Genomic DNA, 13,848 nt, shown 5'->3' with positions numbered 1-13,848 from the left:
AAATTAAAGTTAAAATTCAAATTCCCATATAATTGAATTGAATTTTGAAATTGCAAAAGCTGTTTATGAGGTGGGGTTCAAATGGAAGGGTGGAGACAAGTTTTGAATTTTTAGGGACAAACTTCATTCATTCAGTAAAGTTAAATTGCTCGGTATCTGTATCAGCGGTTGGCAGTAATGTCATTTCAACCACAACCCTTTTGTAATTCTAATTTCCACAACATTTTATTATTATTATTTAGAAAAAAATTTGCCCTTTGCTTTATTTTTGGTTCAAAAAGAAAAGCTAAGCTGGCTTGACAATCTTAAATACTTTTCTTTTTTTAGGGCCAGCCCTTGTTTATAAGCACTTGCAACCGAGGAAACAGAGCAACCCATCATTCCAAAGCAAAAGCTAAAGAGAAAGAAAAGCAAATCAAAGCAGAGAGGTGAGCTGAGAGAGAAAGATAATAAAGAGAGGAATTCAAGGAAGGAGAAGGGTTTTCTGTGCAGCATAGAGAGAGAAAGAGAAAGTGAACATGCAGACAGGTGAACACCCTCAGCTCCAGCAACAGTTAATGGTGCAGAACTCATCAGGAAGTCTGAGCTTCAACAGCAATTTATCCAAAGAAGATGAAGAGATGTCAAGGTCAGCTCTCTCTAATTTCAGGGCCAAGGAGGAAGAGATTGAGAGGAAGAAGATGGAGGTCAGAGAGAAAGTTCAAGCTCAGTTAGGCCGTGTTGAAGAAGAAACTAAGCGTTTGGCCACAATTCGTGAGGTATGTCACTATGTCAGTCAGATAAAGCTGTTTACATGTATAAAAATACAATCTTGGAGAAACAAAAACCAAATTTTCCCTAGTTTATAGGGTCAGAAAGTAATCTAAAGATTTCATGATCTGAATGAAACGTTGGTGTCAAATTTCTTGAAACAAGTTCCAGCTTTTTGATAAATACTATTATATTTCTTAAGAAATTGGAAGCACTTTTTGGTCTTTCCAGCTAATTTTAGATGTGATTTTTTCTTGCTATGACTGGAAAATTTAGAAATTATAGTATTATACTACCAAAGATGTTATTTTTCTTGTTCATAATTTCCATGAACTTTTAGATGAAACAAAGAATTTTATAGCCTCACACAGTCACCAAAAGTCATGATCTGTACAAAAACATATGAAAGAATCAAACTTGCAACAAGGGATTTCCATCTCTGACCCAAAAAAAGTACACATTTTTTCCCCTCAAATTTTACAGGGGGTTTTGTCATTTCTCATATAATTATCACAAAAATATCAATTACAGAATTTCTTGATAGTTTAAAGGTGACTCACCGACAGTTTTTGAAGTAACCCTCATGATTGATTCAAGCTAGCCAAAAGCCATATATCCAGAATAATTGATAGGGGTTTTAGTGGTAATATTAAAATGGGAATCTACATGTATTTGTGAGACCTTAAGGTCTTGTTGGGTAGGTAAAGTTGATTGTGTACATTAATTGTTTTCATTTTTATTTCTCTGATTTTAAATAAAATTATGGAATTACTAGGAGCTTGAAGGGCTTGCTGATCCCATGAGAAAGGAAGTTGCAGTGGTCCGGAAGAAGATCGATGCAGTGAACAAAGAATTAAAGCCACTAGGGCATACCTGCCAGAAGAAGGTGAAGCTTTACCATTACCAATACCAATTTTTGTTGCTATATAAGTCTTACTAGGCATATTACACATAAAGCTAACATGTTCCTTTGGTTGTAGAATGAATCTTATCTGAATTACTGAATTTGGGTTTGTAATTTGTCACAGGAGAAAGAATACAAAGAAGCACTAGACGCTTTCAATGATAAGAACAAGGAAAAAGTACAGCTTATAACCAAATTAATGGAGGTTGGTGTCATAACTTTTAGTACTTAATAATGAATGCATTTGAATCATTAACCTAAATTTGCAGCCTAATGAATAATCTTTTTGGTAATGATTTTTTTGAGCAGCTGGTGAGTGAAAGTGAGAGGTTGAGGTTGAAGAAGCTGGAAGAGTTGAGTAAGAACATAGAATCACTTTCACTACAATGATAACCTGCTGCTAATAACTGATTAGGTTTGTGTGATGTATGTAAGATGACTTTATATTTATATATGGGTGTTTTCGGTTTGGTGTATTCTACGGTATCTTTGTTTGTTTCATTAGAATTTCGTCGAACAGCTGATTTAGGAAGGGAAATTCCCTACAAACAGGTTTGTAACTAAGTTTATCTGGATTTAGCATTTTCTTCTCAATTTTTTTTCTTATGTTCAACTTTGTATTCTCTCTTTAAAGTTCTGGAATTTGATTTTTTGGTTTATTTCCCGGAAATGGCTTCTAAGTATCCATGGTATTTGTTTAGTATGTAAAGCTATTTTGGAAATTGTGAGGCACCAATTGCTTCAAAAACGGTACATGTGCTGTTCAGAATTATTTCCCATGAAGCGTGTAACTTAAGAATTCTGACTATGTGTGCAATTGCTGTGCACGAACTGGGTATATACAATGCAAATACTTAAGCTTACACTTTACTACTGCAAATTAAGACACCATGCTTGGATCTCAACCTTGTCCTGTCATGGGGAACATCATCTATTTTACATGGCTTGCTATAAATAGTGATCGAGAAAAGTAGTATAGCACCAATAATTTCTACCTCCTAGGTGTAAAGTAGAGACAACTCTTTTTTTTTCTTTTTTGGAGTAGAGCCAACTGTTATGACGGTTAAAAATCATTCTACCTAGATCTTACTTCCACGGCACTTTCAATAAGGGTACAGTGACTGTAACTTTAGATGGTCAAAGTAGGCTAATTTCCTGCCTCACAATTGAGAAAAGCCCCTATAATTTCATGTTTTTCAGTGACCTATACTGAATAGGTAATGAAGCTCTGCCATGTGAGCAGGGAATGAAAGATTGGGAGGTCTCAACTTGGTGATTAATTAAACCAAAAACCATCATGATTGAACCATGTTATTCTGTTGAATTTAAATAATATCCTAGTCAATTTTTTAAGGTTGCAGAATTATTATATCTGTATTGAACTACAATGAGAACAAGAATTTGTAGGCACATTAATATATTTTTCATTTTGGAGCAAAAGAATAGTTTAGTATTTTAGGTAGTGTTTGATCAACTATGTATTAATCAATAGTCAATTGATTGGCTGTGTATATCTCATATGCTGAGTAGGCTTATCTACAGTGTGATAGGCTAGGATTTCTCCATTCAATAGTAAAATAAATGGAATCTAACGCAATGAGAACACAGCTAGATTGATTTGGCTGGTGCTGGCTATAGTAATAGGTGTCATCAGTGCACGTGCTCAATATATCCTACAAAAACAAACATCTGGAATGGTTCATACATGGAAAAATACTTCCTGTGCATAGTTCACTTTACTGTTCTCGAAAAAATTTCAATCAATTTGTCACTTTTCATCTGCTAATGTAAGATTGCAATATGTTCATAATTTCCCAGACCTATTGTGGCTTGAGGATTAGGATTGGTACATTCAATTTTTGCCTTTAAAATGACTAGTTTACTAAATTTGACTATCAAAATCACAGGCTCACAGCATAGAGTTTTTAGAAAAATATATTATTATGAGATTCTCCAATTTTTTGTTGATAATTAAAGAGATTCTTGATGCAGTGTACATTTAAATCCGTTATTGTTGATGTTGAATCATACTAACTCCCTAGAGACGTAGTTGGAATTTCCTTTCAAAATAGACAATTAACCAAACTGATTTAGAAACCTGGGACATGGACCTCTAATATTAATAGGGCAGAGTTGTAGTTTCACTAACTGTGCCAAGTGTCTTTCACGTTGGACTTGTTTATTATAATAATCCCTCAAATAGGCCTGGCCTGGCCTGGCCAACTATTTTGATAACTACAACCACCATCATATTAAAAACCATTCCACTTTTTTGAATTCTCTTTATTAGGAATGGTAATGCCTCCTTTGACTATTAGATAAGGACAAGACAAAGCCAAAGTTTCTGCTTGTTTCAATAATTATGCTTCTCCAACGGAAAATCCAAACAAATCAAGTTTCCTAACTTCTCATGAGATCCTAGGTTCGAAATTTTTTGTCAACATCTTGAGGACTACTTCTATGAGATTTCTCTCTGTTATATAATCTAGTGCATGTGGGACAGGGAGACTACATACACCCGAGTGTTTCTCTTTATATATCAAAAAAATAATAAAAAATGAAGAGATGTCTTAAATGCATTGGTTTAGGAAATATTTTAAAAAAAAAAGTACCAAAAAAAAAAATGACAGTTTTTTATATTACCAATTGAAGTGATATCAAAATTTTCTTCAAATTGGCTATTAATAAATGCCTTAAGTGCACCCTATTAATGAGACCCAGAGTGTACATGTAACACAACCCCCAAGTTCGAAATTTTTTGTCAACATCTTAAGGACTACTTCTACGAGATTTTTCTCTGTTATATAACCTAGTACATGTGGGACAAGGGGATTGCATACATCCAAGTGTTTCTCTTTATATATCAAAAAAATAATAAAAAATGAAGGGATGTCTTAAATGCATTGGTTTAAGAAATATTTAAAAAAAAAAATTACAAAAAAAGTTTTTTTTTTTTTTTTTCACAGTTTTTTATATTACCAATTGAAGTGATATCAAAATTTTCTTCAAATTGGCTATTAATAAATGCCTTTAGTGCACCCTGTTAATGAGACCCAGCGTGTACATGTAACACAACCCCCAGTCCATTTAATTCATGTTTTTTTGTCTTGCCGAATTACTGTAATGATTTGCAGCACTAGTCTTTAAAGATAAATTTTCTTTAGTTTAGTCTCAAACAAAAAGATAGATGTGTAAGATCATAGCAGCATGTGTGGACTATTGGAGTATGGCACGTTTACAAGCAAAATCATGCTTAAGAAAGTCATTTTGCATTATGTAGCACTAATTTGGCGGTATTTCACTATTTCTTGTAGAATTTTGAAACATCATATCCAAATTATTCTTCATGTTTGGTGAAATGACTATCTCTCCCCTCTATGATTATAAATTAGCCAAGTGGTCGGCATTCTTGTTTTTCCTGTATTATTAAGTGTGTATAGTCAGGATGTTAGAAATTTAATTACAACTAGTCGCACACCATGATAATTCTTTTAGAGTTATCTCATAAATATTTAAATATATTATTATTATTATTATTGTTGTTGTTGTCGTCGTCGTCGTCGTCGCTGTCGTCATTGTTGTTGTTGTTGTTTTACTTTTGTCTATGTAACTTATGTAAAATTCTTATATGGTAAAATCATCCAAATTATGCTATATAATAGAATAATATTATATTCTTCATAATAAAATAAGATAAAATTTAACAATCAAACAGAACAAAAAAGAAAAAAACTTAAAACACAAAACTATCAACTCAAAGTAGAGTTCTTAAAAATACAAAAAATTAATAACCTAAAGCAGAGATGCAAGAAAAAAAAAATCCACTAAAAAATTGAGAGAGATAAATAACATTTTTTGTGATGGAAAATTATGCATAGAAATATAGAATAGAAAAGATAATGAAAAATTTATAATAAGAGGATAAGAATAAGAAGAAACAAAATAAATGAAGATAAAGGGAAAGATGAAGAGTGATATTAAGGTCGACAGTAGTAGGGAGATGAAAATGTGAAAGGAATGAGAAATGTTGAAGAAAGTGTAAATGTTAAAAAAAAATGAGTGCGATTTTATTAGGGAATTTTTATTTAATTAAAACATTATATGTTTAATTTTTTAAATATTAAAAAATGAGAAAATATTAATAATTTAATAATATGGAGGATATGGCTGAATTTAAATGGTCAATTGTAGTAGTGCTATTGATGTTAGCTTGATTTTTTTTTTTTTTTTTTTTTGCCACATGAAAAATGATAAACCCTATCCATTTTGTAGTAGTGCTATTGATGTTAGCTTGATTTTTTTTTTTTTTTTTTTTTGCCACATGAAAAATGATAAACCCTATCCATATAACTAAATTAAAGTTACTTTATGATGTTGAGTTAACAAAATGAATTGGTGGTTACCAGAAAGTTAAGCATTTTTTTAACAGAATAAATCTGAAAGCTGAATATGTATCATTTTGTTTTATTGCTTGTCATTTGGGTGAAATTGAAGCCTCGCATAAATTAATGAAGCGTCATTAGACCTATCAACCATTATAGCTCTAAAGAATACCAATAACAAAAATTTAGCATAAATTAGTACTTACCATTTGCAAGTCAAGAGGCTACATATATAATTTAACGTATATCATTACCCAACAATGTTTCAACTCACTATACAGCAAAGTAATCATGCAAATGAACTTTGAAATATCCATTTGGTGTTATGATCGTTGGTATGTAGCTTTTAGGAAAAAATATGTAGTAGTGGTAAATTAAACAACAATATTATTCAACTACTCAGATTTATCACAATACGAGGAGAACATGAATGCATTATGACCCCTTTGTTCCTTATGTTATAGTTGTTTTTTAATTCAAATGATTTAGATTAGTAGGGTATATGCTCCGCATACTTTCAAAAGATTAGAAACATTAGTTACATAGACAGATCAAACATTAGTTTCTCTCACACTCTTTTAGGGTACGTTTGGTACACTGTAATAGTTCATGTAATGTAATAGTTATTCATGTGTAATATCAATTCGGTCATTTGATTGCATCTTCATTACATGGATTAGTTATTACATTGGAATAACCATTCCTTAAATTGAAGAATAGCTATTCCTCTTTAAAATGGATGTAATAGCTATTCCTTAGTGTATATAATAGGTTTTAAAATTAATATATTTCCAAAAATATAAAGTTTCCTTATACATCATCTTTTACAAGTTTTTCATATGTAACAACCAAACTTATGAATAAGAATAGTTATTCCATTACAATGTTTTCTATTCCCAGTAATAAAGATTACTATTCCTAATGTAATCTACATTCAGTGTACCAAACGTACCCTTAAGGAATAATGTATAACTTAGAGGAGCCAATCCCTATAAGGCAAATTATTGTAGAATTTATTTTATTTTTCATATTAATTGCTTAATAGAATCCATGGCCCATACAAAATTTAAACGGTTGGAATTAAGAAGAAATAAATTTCTAAATATATAAATAGAATATTTTTTGTTAGAAGTCAATCATTGCACATGAGGAGAGAAAAAAAAAATCAAATGAAAAGATAACGTATCATGTCTAAATGGAATTTCATAGGACAAATGTCATGTTGTACAAAAATAACATATATAGAACAACTAAGTAGGTGAATTCAAAGCAACCCAAACTAAGAATTCAAAGAAAAACACATGTAATAAAATTAAAAATTAAAGAGAGAAAAAAAAATTAAATCAAAAAACTAAATCGCATCAGCTCAATATAAAGTTCTAAAGAACACAACAATTATCAACATAAAGCAGATATGCAAGAAAAATAAAAAATTCATCAAAAAATTGAGAGAGAGAGAGAGAGAGAGAGAGAGAGAGAGAGAGAGTAAAAAAAAAAAAAAAAACATGAAGAGAAAGATGAAGAGTGATATTAAGATAGATAGTAGTGAGGAGATGAAAAGTGATATCAAGGTAGAGGGTAGTGGAGAGATGAAAATGTAAGGGATAGAGAAAGTGTAAATATTAAAAAAAAAAAAAAGTAAATGTTAAAAAAAAATTATAGGAAAATTGAAAAAAAAAATGATAATGACATGGACGTTGATGTGACTCAACTGGAGCTAGGGCTGTCCACGGGTCAGGCCGGATCGGTTTTGGACCCAACCTAGACTCGACCCGCTGGCGTTCGGCGGAGGGGCGGAGGAACCCGAAACCAACTGCCAGAAAAATCAGTCGAATCGGTTTCGGGTGAGGGTGAGCGTCGGTTGGGCCGGTCGGTTGCTGGAATAAAAAAACGGCATTGGAATTTGAAAAAAAAAAATTTGTCTCCAGAATCTGGAAAAACTTGTCGGAATATGGAAAAAATCATTGGAAATTGGAAAAACCTGTCGGAATTTTGCCGGAATCGGCATTTTTTGCTAAAAATTGCTTGGATTTTTTCGGATCTTGCTAAATCCTACCAGATCTAGCTAGATCTGGTCGAGATTTTGTCGGATCTGGCTTGTTTTTGAAGGATTTTGTCGGATTTTTTTACAGCTTCTGTCGAGTTTGGGTTGCTCGGGTTTTGGAGATGCAAATCTGCCACTCGACCTGCCGGCGTCAGTTTTTGAAACCAGGCGGTTTAGCCGGGTTGACAGGTTCCGGTCGGGCTTGGACAGCCCTAACTGGAGTGTAGTAATAATAAATATTATACTTCAGTTTTTAGATATATATAGATAACCTAATAAATTAAGAAATTGATATATCAATTTTTAAATTCAAAATAGCTAAATAATTTTGTTGTTATATTATTGATTGGTGTTTTGGTCTGATGGTAAAGAGTTATTATCAAGAGCAGATGTCATAAAGTGAAACTCTTAAAATTTTTTTTTTTGTTATATTATCAATGTAACAATCATTATAATTAGGCGAAAAATCCATTTTGATTCTTACATTTGTGGTTATTGTCAATTTAGTTCATTTTATTTTCAAATCACAATTCATTGCCGTTAATAATAAAGATCGAATTAACTGTAAATTAAAAATAACAGAAATTAAATTAACTACTACCAAAATATATATATCAAATTAAATGGGTTGGGAATTAAATGAGAGATAATGTAGAGAAGATAAGGGTCAAACTCCGAATCTCATGCTCTGATACCATGTTAATTTAATGATTGTTTTAAAAGCTTAAACTATTGAAGTATAGTAAATTTAATCAATTAATCACATAATTTTAACAAAATGCGATAGCCTCCGTTCAAGTATCAGTAAAAGAGCTGGAGAATTTATGTAGTAAAATTTCTATAAATCTTAAAAGAAAAACATAGAAAAAATAAAATATCACATTAACTTTCATTTTTCCATGTTATATTTGTTTTTTCAAAAAAAAAAAAAAAAAACTCTTGAGTCTGGACTGCAATGAATGAAGACTGCACACCTAGTACGTATGTTGCCTTAGCCATGGCCCATGGGTGGGCTGTCAAGACACCCATTTGTATTGACCCATCTAGGTATATAATAAGTATATCATTTTTCTTTGTCCAAAGATAATGAAATTTCATTGCAAAATACTAAATAGTACTAGTCAATAGTCAAAGAGTAGTCACCGGGCATTCTTTGATTGGTTAAGAGTATTGAGTCTATTGACCGCTTTATAAGCCAATTTTCAAATTTCCACACGCCTGTAAACTTAGTCAGTGGTTCAGGTTTACGGCCAATTACAAACTTATGCCATGTGATACAGAACATGTTGTCAGAATTCAGAAATCAAGCCATATTCCATGTTTAATTTCATCAACCACTTATTACTCCCTTCTTTTTTAATTATTAAATATTCATAGATGTTTAACTTGTACCCTCCTTTAACAATTTTCATTTTTTTAGCCATCTGATTTCCACTTTCTAGTTACATTTTTGTTACTAAAACGTTTTAGCTCTTGGCTTATTATTGACTTTAATAATTCTGCAATTAGTAAGTCTGGGTAGTTAATTATAAATTTCAAGCACAATTATGGATCATGGATAATTAAGTATGAAATTAACAATTGCATGAACAACTCACACAACAAAGTTAAGGAACTGTTCACAAAGTGAAAATCAAAACACTCTGGGTCAAGCCTAACTCATCAAATCCACTATAACGATTGGTGTGATATAGACTACACATATTAGACTTCCCGTACAAGTAATTAGACATTGGATTGGAGCTCCCCACTTTTATTTGCAATTGTAGACTACTGCCTTATGTATTCATAGTTATTTGATGCCACGAGTCAATTCGCCGACTGCAAAATTGATTATTGGGTTACTCTAAGGCTTTTTCAAGATTTGCAATAGTCTTTATGGTTTCAACAACTCTAACACTATTAAGGTGATCTAAGTGTTTGGAATACTTAAACATCTTTAGATTGTCAATGGGAGGGGTTGGAAGACAAAGAATAGTGCTCTCTAGGATTTTTTTTTTTTTTTGGTGTGGTCATCTTCCTTCTCACGAGATTAAGGTTGATTAAATAGGATTTTTATAGAAGCAGGGTTTGGGCTCAAAATGACTACAACGTAGCAAACCTAAAACAAATCTCAAAAATTCCATAACAGGGCCTCAATCGACTGAGAGTCTATAGAGGGTTTTTGTCGTAACCGAGCCTTAAGCCTTGCTTAATTGAGATCTCTAATTTTACATAGTAAACAATGGCTTTAATCTTCGGTCCTCATTACCACCATTTATATTACAATTACATATTCCAAAAAATTACAAATAAATTTTTTAATGAAATTAGTCTAACACTAAAAGTTCCCATCAAAATCTATAACCACCATGAACTAATTACAACGACATTTAAGTCTCAATTTCAGGGCCATGACTATTAGATTATTGTTCTAATTTTCTATTTGAGATTGCTTAATTTATTGGCATATTTGACTTAAACTATATGCTGAGTTGAATAAGTTGCACTTAGAAAAAGAAAAAGTAAGAAGGTGAGCATTTGCATTGGGTCTTGTAAATTGTATATGTTGGGGAATTTTAGCATCAAACCCCTTAAAACTCGCGTTACTTGGACTTGCAATTCTAAAAAAATTTGCAATTGTGCTACAGTACTATCCTAAATTTGTGATGGTATTGTAGCAACGTTTCAAACCGATATAATATTTTTTTAATCCCTACTTTAAATATTTGCCTCTCTCTCTCTCTCTCTCTCTCTCTCTCTCATGGTGGTGGTTTTTTCTGGCGTGGGTCATGGGTCTAGCATGGGTCTGGTGGCACCGTGGCAGCATGGCGTGATGTGGCGCGATTTGGTAGGTCCTATGATGGGTTTCGGGATCGGGTTGTTCTAGGTTGTTGATGGGTTGATCAGTGGTTATGGTTTATTGATGGGTTGATAAGTGGTTGATGGGTTTGGTTATGGTTTGTTGGTGGTGGTGTGGTCTAGTGGCAGTGTGGGTTTGATGGGTTTCAAGTTTAATTGGTGGATTGCCATGAGTTTGAGTTTGAATGAGCAGTGGATTTTGTTGGGTTGGGTTTGTTGAATTGTGGTTGATTAGTGGATTGTTGTGGGTCATGGTCGGTGGTGTGACTTGGTGGTTGAGATAACCAAAGGTTAGCACTTTGTGGTGCTTTCAATGGTGGGTGGTGTGACTGGTAAACTCGATGGTGGTGGTGGTGGGTGGTTGAGAGAGAGTAAAAGAAACAGATATCAGAGAGAGAAGTGAGATATATTGTTATATTATTTTTATTTTATTGTTTATATTATTTATATGTGTTATATGAAAAAATAAAAGTTGAGACGTTGGATGTATTATAAAATAGTATAGTATAATAGATATAATAATTTTTAAGATAGTAAAATAAAATAGTTTAAAGTGAATGCTCTAATGATGAAATGAAGAGAATCTCACCAAGGTCCCAATCAAACGCGGTGGGCATGTGGATGAATGGTCACCAATAGAAACTAGAAGGCCTGCAACTAAAAGAAAGCCTTTTTTTTTCTTTTCTTTTTTTCGTTGAGAATAAAAACTACAACCAAAAGAAAGCCTACTTCCTAGTTTCCAGGCCAACCTAGCCTGAGGGTCCTCCAAAGGCCTAGTAAATACTCAATACATAAAAAATCAATTACAGAGCTGCAGGCTTCTGAAAGAATAATTGAATTGCAGGCGAATGAGTAATTGTACATGCACAAACAAAATTTAACAGTATTTTTCACACCAGTTCCGATTAGCAAATTTTTACTGATTTTTATCAAGTTTGCCATTGACATTATTATTTTTTTATCTATCATTAATGATATGCTTCGTTAGTAAGTGTCAAATTATTGATCAAATTTTTGTGTCTCTCATACTTTCTCAAGTATCATAGTGTTTTCTTAGTGGGGATTGGTGATCAGATCCATTTAAAGGGCTGTTATTGCATAGTCCGGGACTATGTTCTCACAGAAAGGTGGATCCTACTTACCATGAGACCACTGAGTGTACGTTTAACGTCCACGTTTTGCATTTTTTTTTTTCAAAAGCCGTGATTGTTGACTTTGGAGTGTGAATAGTGCTCACACAGTAACTTTTGCAGCAACAGTAGCCACTTTTCAGTAACTTTTTTAGCAACTTTTTAGTCATAGGACCCACAAACTTCATTTTTTAACAATTTTTTTTATTAAAAATGAGTCTCATAGTACTATTTATATATTTAAAAATTATTTTGTTACAGTATTTTTTAATTTTCAATTTTCAGCTATATCCAAACGGATCCTGAGAGGCGGAAGCATAGTCCACGGTCCAGTCAACACGGCTATCCCTCAGGTTGGCTGTAGGGAACGATGTGGATGTGGTACTTGGAAACTTCACACAAATCACAATGCTAACAGAGGTGTGGCCTATTCTGTAGCATTTAATGCTAGAGAGTGGCCTTTGGTTAGAAAAAATGAAAAATTAATTGTGACTTGATCGCCGTTAGGGAGTTCCTTTCATATGCATTGTTGGAGATGGAAGTGCTCAACAACCAACTGAAACCAAGCATTGTGTGATATTCATCACTTATGGGCCCATTTGTGGGTTGTGGGCTAACCTCTTCTTAGGCCTACGAGTTTTCCTCCAGTCCATGTCAAAAAAACCTATTACCAACAAACACTTAACGGTGAGTTAATAATTTTCCTCCTATCAAAAAAAGAAGATGATTTTCGTACACAGGGCTCATGTACGTAGCCGTAGGCATTTTAATACAATAATACCGTGGCTCAGAACTGAATTATTCTCATTTATGTAGGCATTATAATACTGTAGCTCACTTGCTTGCGAGATGAGCAATTTTCACTTTTCATCTATAAGTTTGGATGAAAGATATACCATCAAATATTCTTACTTTGTTACAGGCTGATTTAATTAGTCCTCCTTAATTTGAAGTGAAATGTTTTTGCTTCTCAAAAAAAAAAAAAAAAAATGATATGAATATCAACCTTGCTCTCAATGGATTTTTTTTTTTTTTAAGACTTTATTACCAAGGAAAAAATAAAAACAAAGGCAATGACCCACTTCATTTAAGCTTACAATCTAAGGACATGAAAGTTTGAAATAGACCCTAAGCTAATTACAAAAGAAAGCTTTACCAGCAAAGCTATGGGATACATACAACATTCAACTGTCTTTTTCACAAAACGAACACTCCAACTAACAAGAGTTAAGTGTGCTTTCGTACCTAACAGCTAGTATTTTTGTTTTTTTTTTTTTGAGGGAAACCTAACAGGTTACTTAAGTAGCACTCTAAATGGACTTACCGATGATCACTCTAAATTGAACCTCATAATCTTGCTGTGTGTAAGTGTTTCTTTTTGGGGTTGTTCTTGAAAAGCTCTAGACTTCTTTCACGGCCTGCAGTAACTTTGACTTTTCTGGGCTTTTTGGTGTGACTGTGAAACATAAAGCCCCAAAAGTCTAAATTAATAAAATTTTAGTGAATTTTTTTATTGGAGATATGATAGAAATTATATTGATTGGCATAACATACAAAGAAATGTTTTTGTTAAGAACACCTGGCATTTTTCAATTCATACTTAAAACAACACTCTTCAAGTGTTGAACATGTCTTGCTAAACAATGTATAAACTTGTGTTTCATTTATAATGTGGCACACTTTAGAAGGACTTAAGTCTTTTTTGAGAGTGTGTTGTGTGTAATATAACTTACCCTCTCTTCCCTTAAAAGTTACCATGACTTTTGAGTGGAGTTGTGGTTTACTTTTGTGTTAGAA

General features: G+C 32.7%; 1 protein-coding gene across 1 annotated transcript; it reads left to right on the top strand.

Annotated features, from left to right (window-relative positions):
• The first annotated feature begins 313 nt into the window (after positions 1–313).
• Positions 314–2,324, top strand: LOC136069892 (protein MLP2). Its single transcript, XM_065778981.1, has 4 exons — positions 314–758; positions 1,526–1,636; positions 1,779–1,859; positions 1,964–2,324. The coding sequence occupies exons 1-4, from the start codon at positions 519–521 to the stop codon at positions 2,042–2,044; spliced, it is 513 nt and encodes a 170-aa protein (XP_065635053.1). The 5' UTR covers positions 314–518; the 3' UTR covers positions 2,045–2,324.
• Positions 2,325–13,848: the final 11,524 nt, after the last annotated feature.

This window comes from Quercus suber, unplaced genomic scaffold (assembly GCF_002906115.3).
Source record: "Quercus suber isolate HL8 unplaced genomic scaffold, Cork oak 2.0 scaffold_195, whole genome shotgun sequence".
Classification (NCBI taxonomy): Eukaryota; Viridiplantae; Streptophyta; class Magnoliopsida; order Fagales; family Fagaceae; genus Quercus; species Quercus suber.
This window is presented reverse-complemented; position numbering and strand designations above follow the sequence as displayed.

Excerpts from the sequence above, each read along its gene's own strand:
- LOC136069892 (XM_065778981.1), top strand. The coding sequence starts at position 519 with ATGCAGACAGGTGAACACCCTCAGCTCCAGCAACAGTTAATGGTGCAG. Across the intron at positions 759-1,525 it reads GTTTGGCCACAATTCGTGAG|GAGCTTGAAGGGCTTGCTGA; the intron begins GTATGTCACTAT and ends TGGAATTACTAG. Across the intron at positions 1,860-1,963 it reads TTATAACCAAATTAATGGAG|CTGGTGAGTGAAAGTGAGAG; the intron begins GTTGGTGTCATA and ends TTTTTTGAGCAG.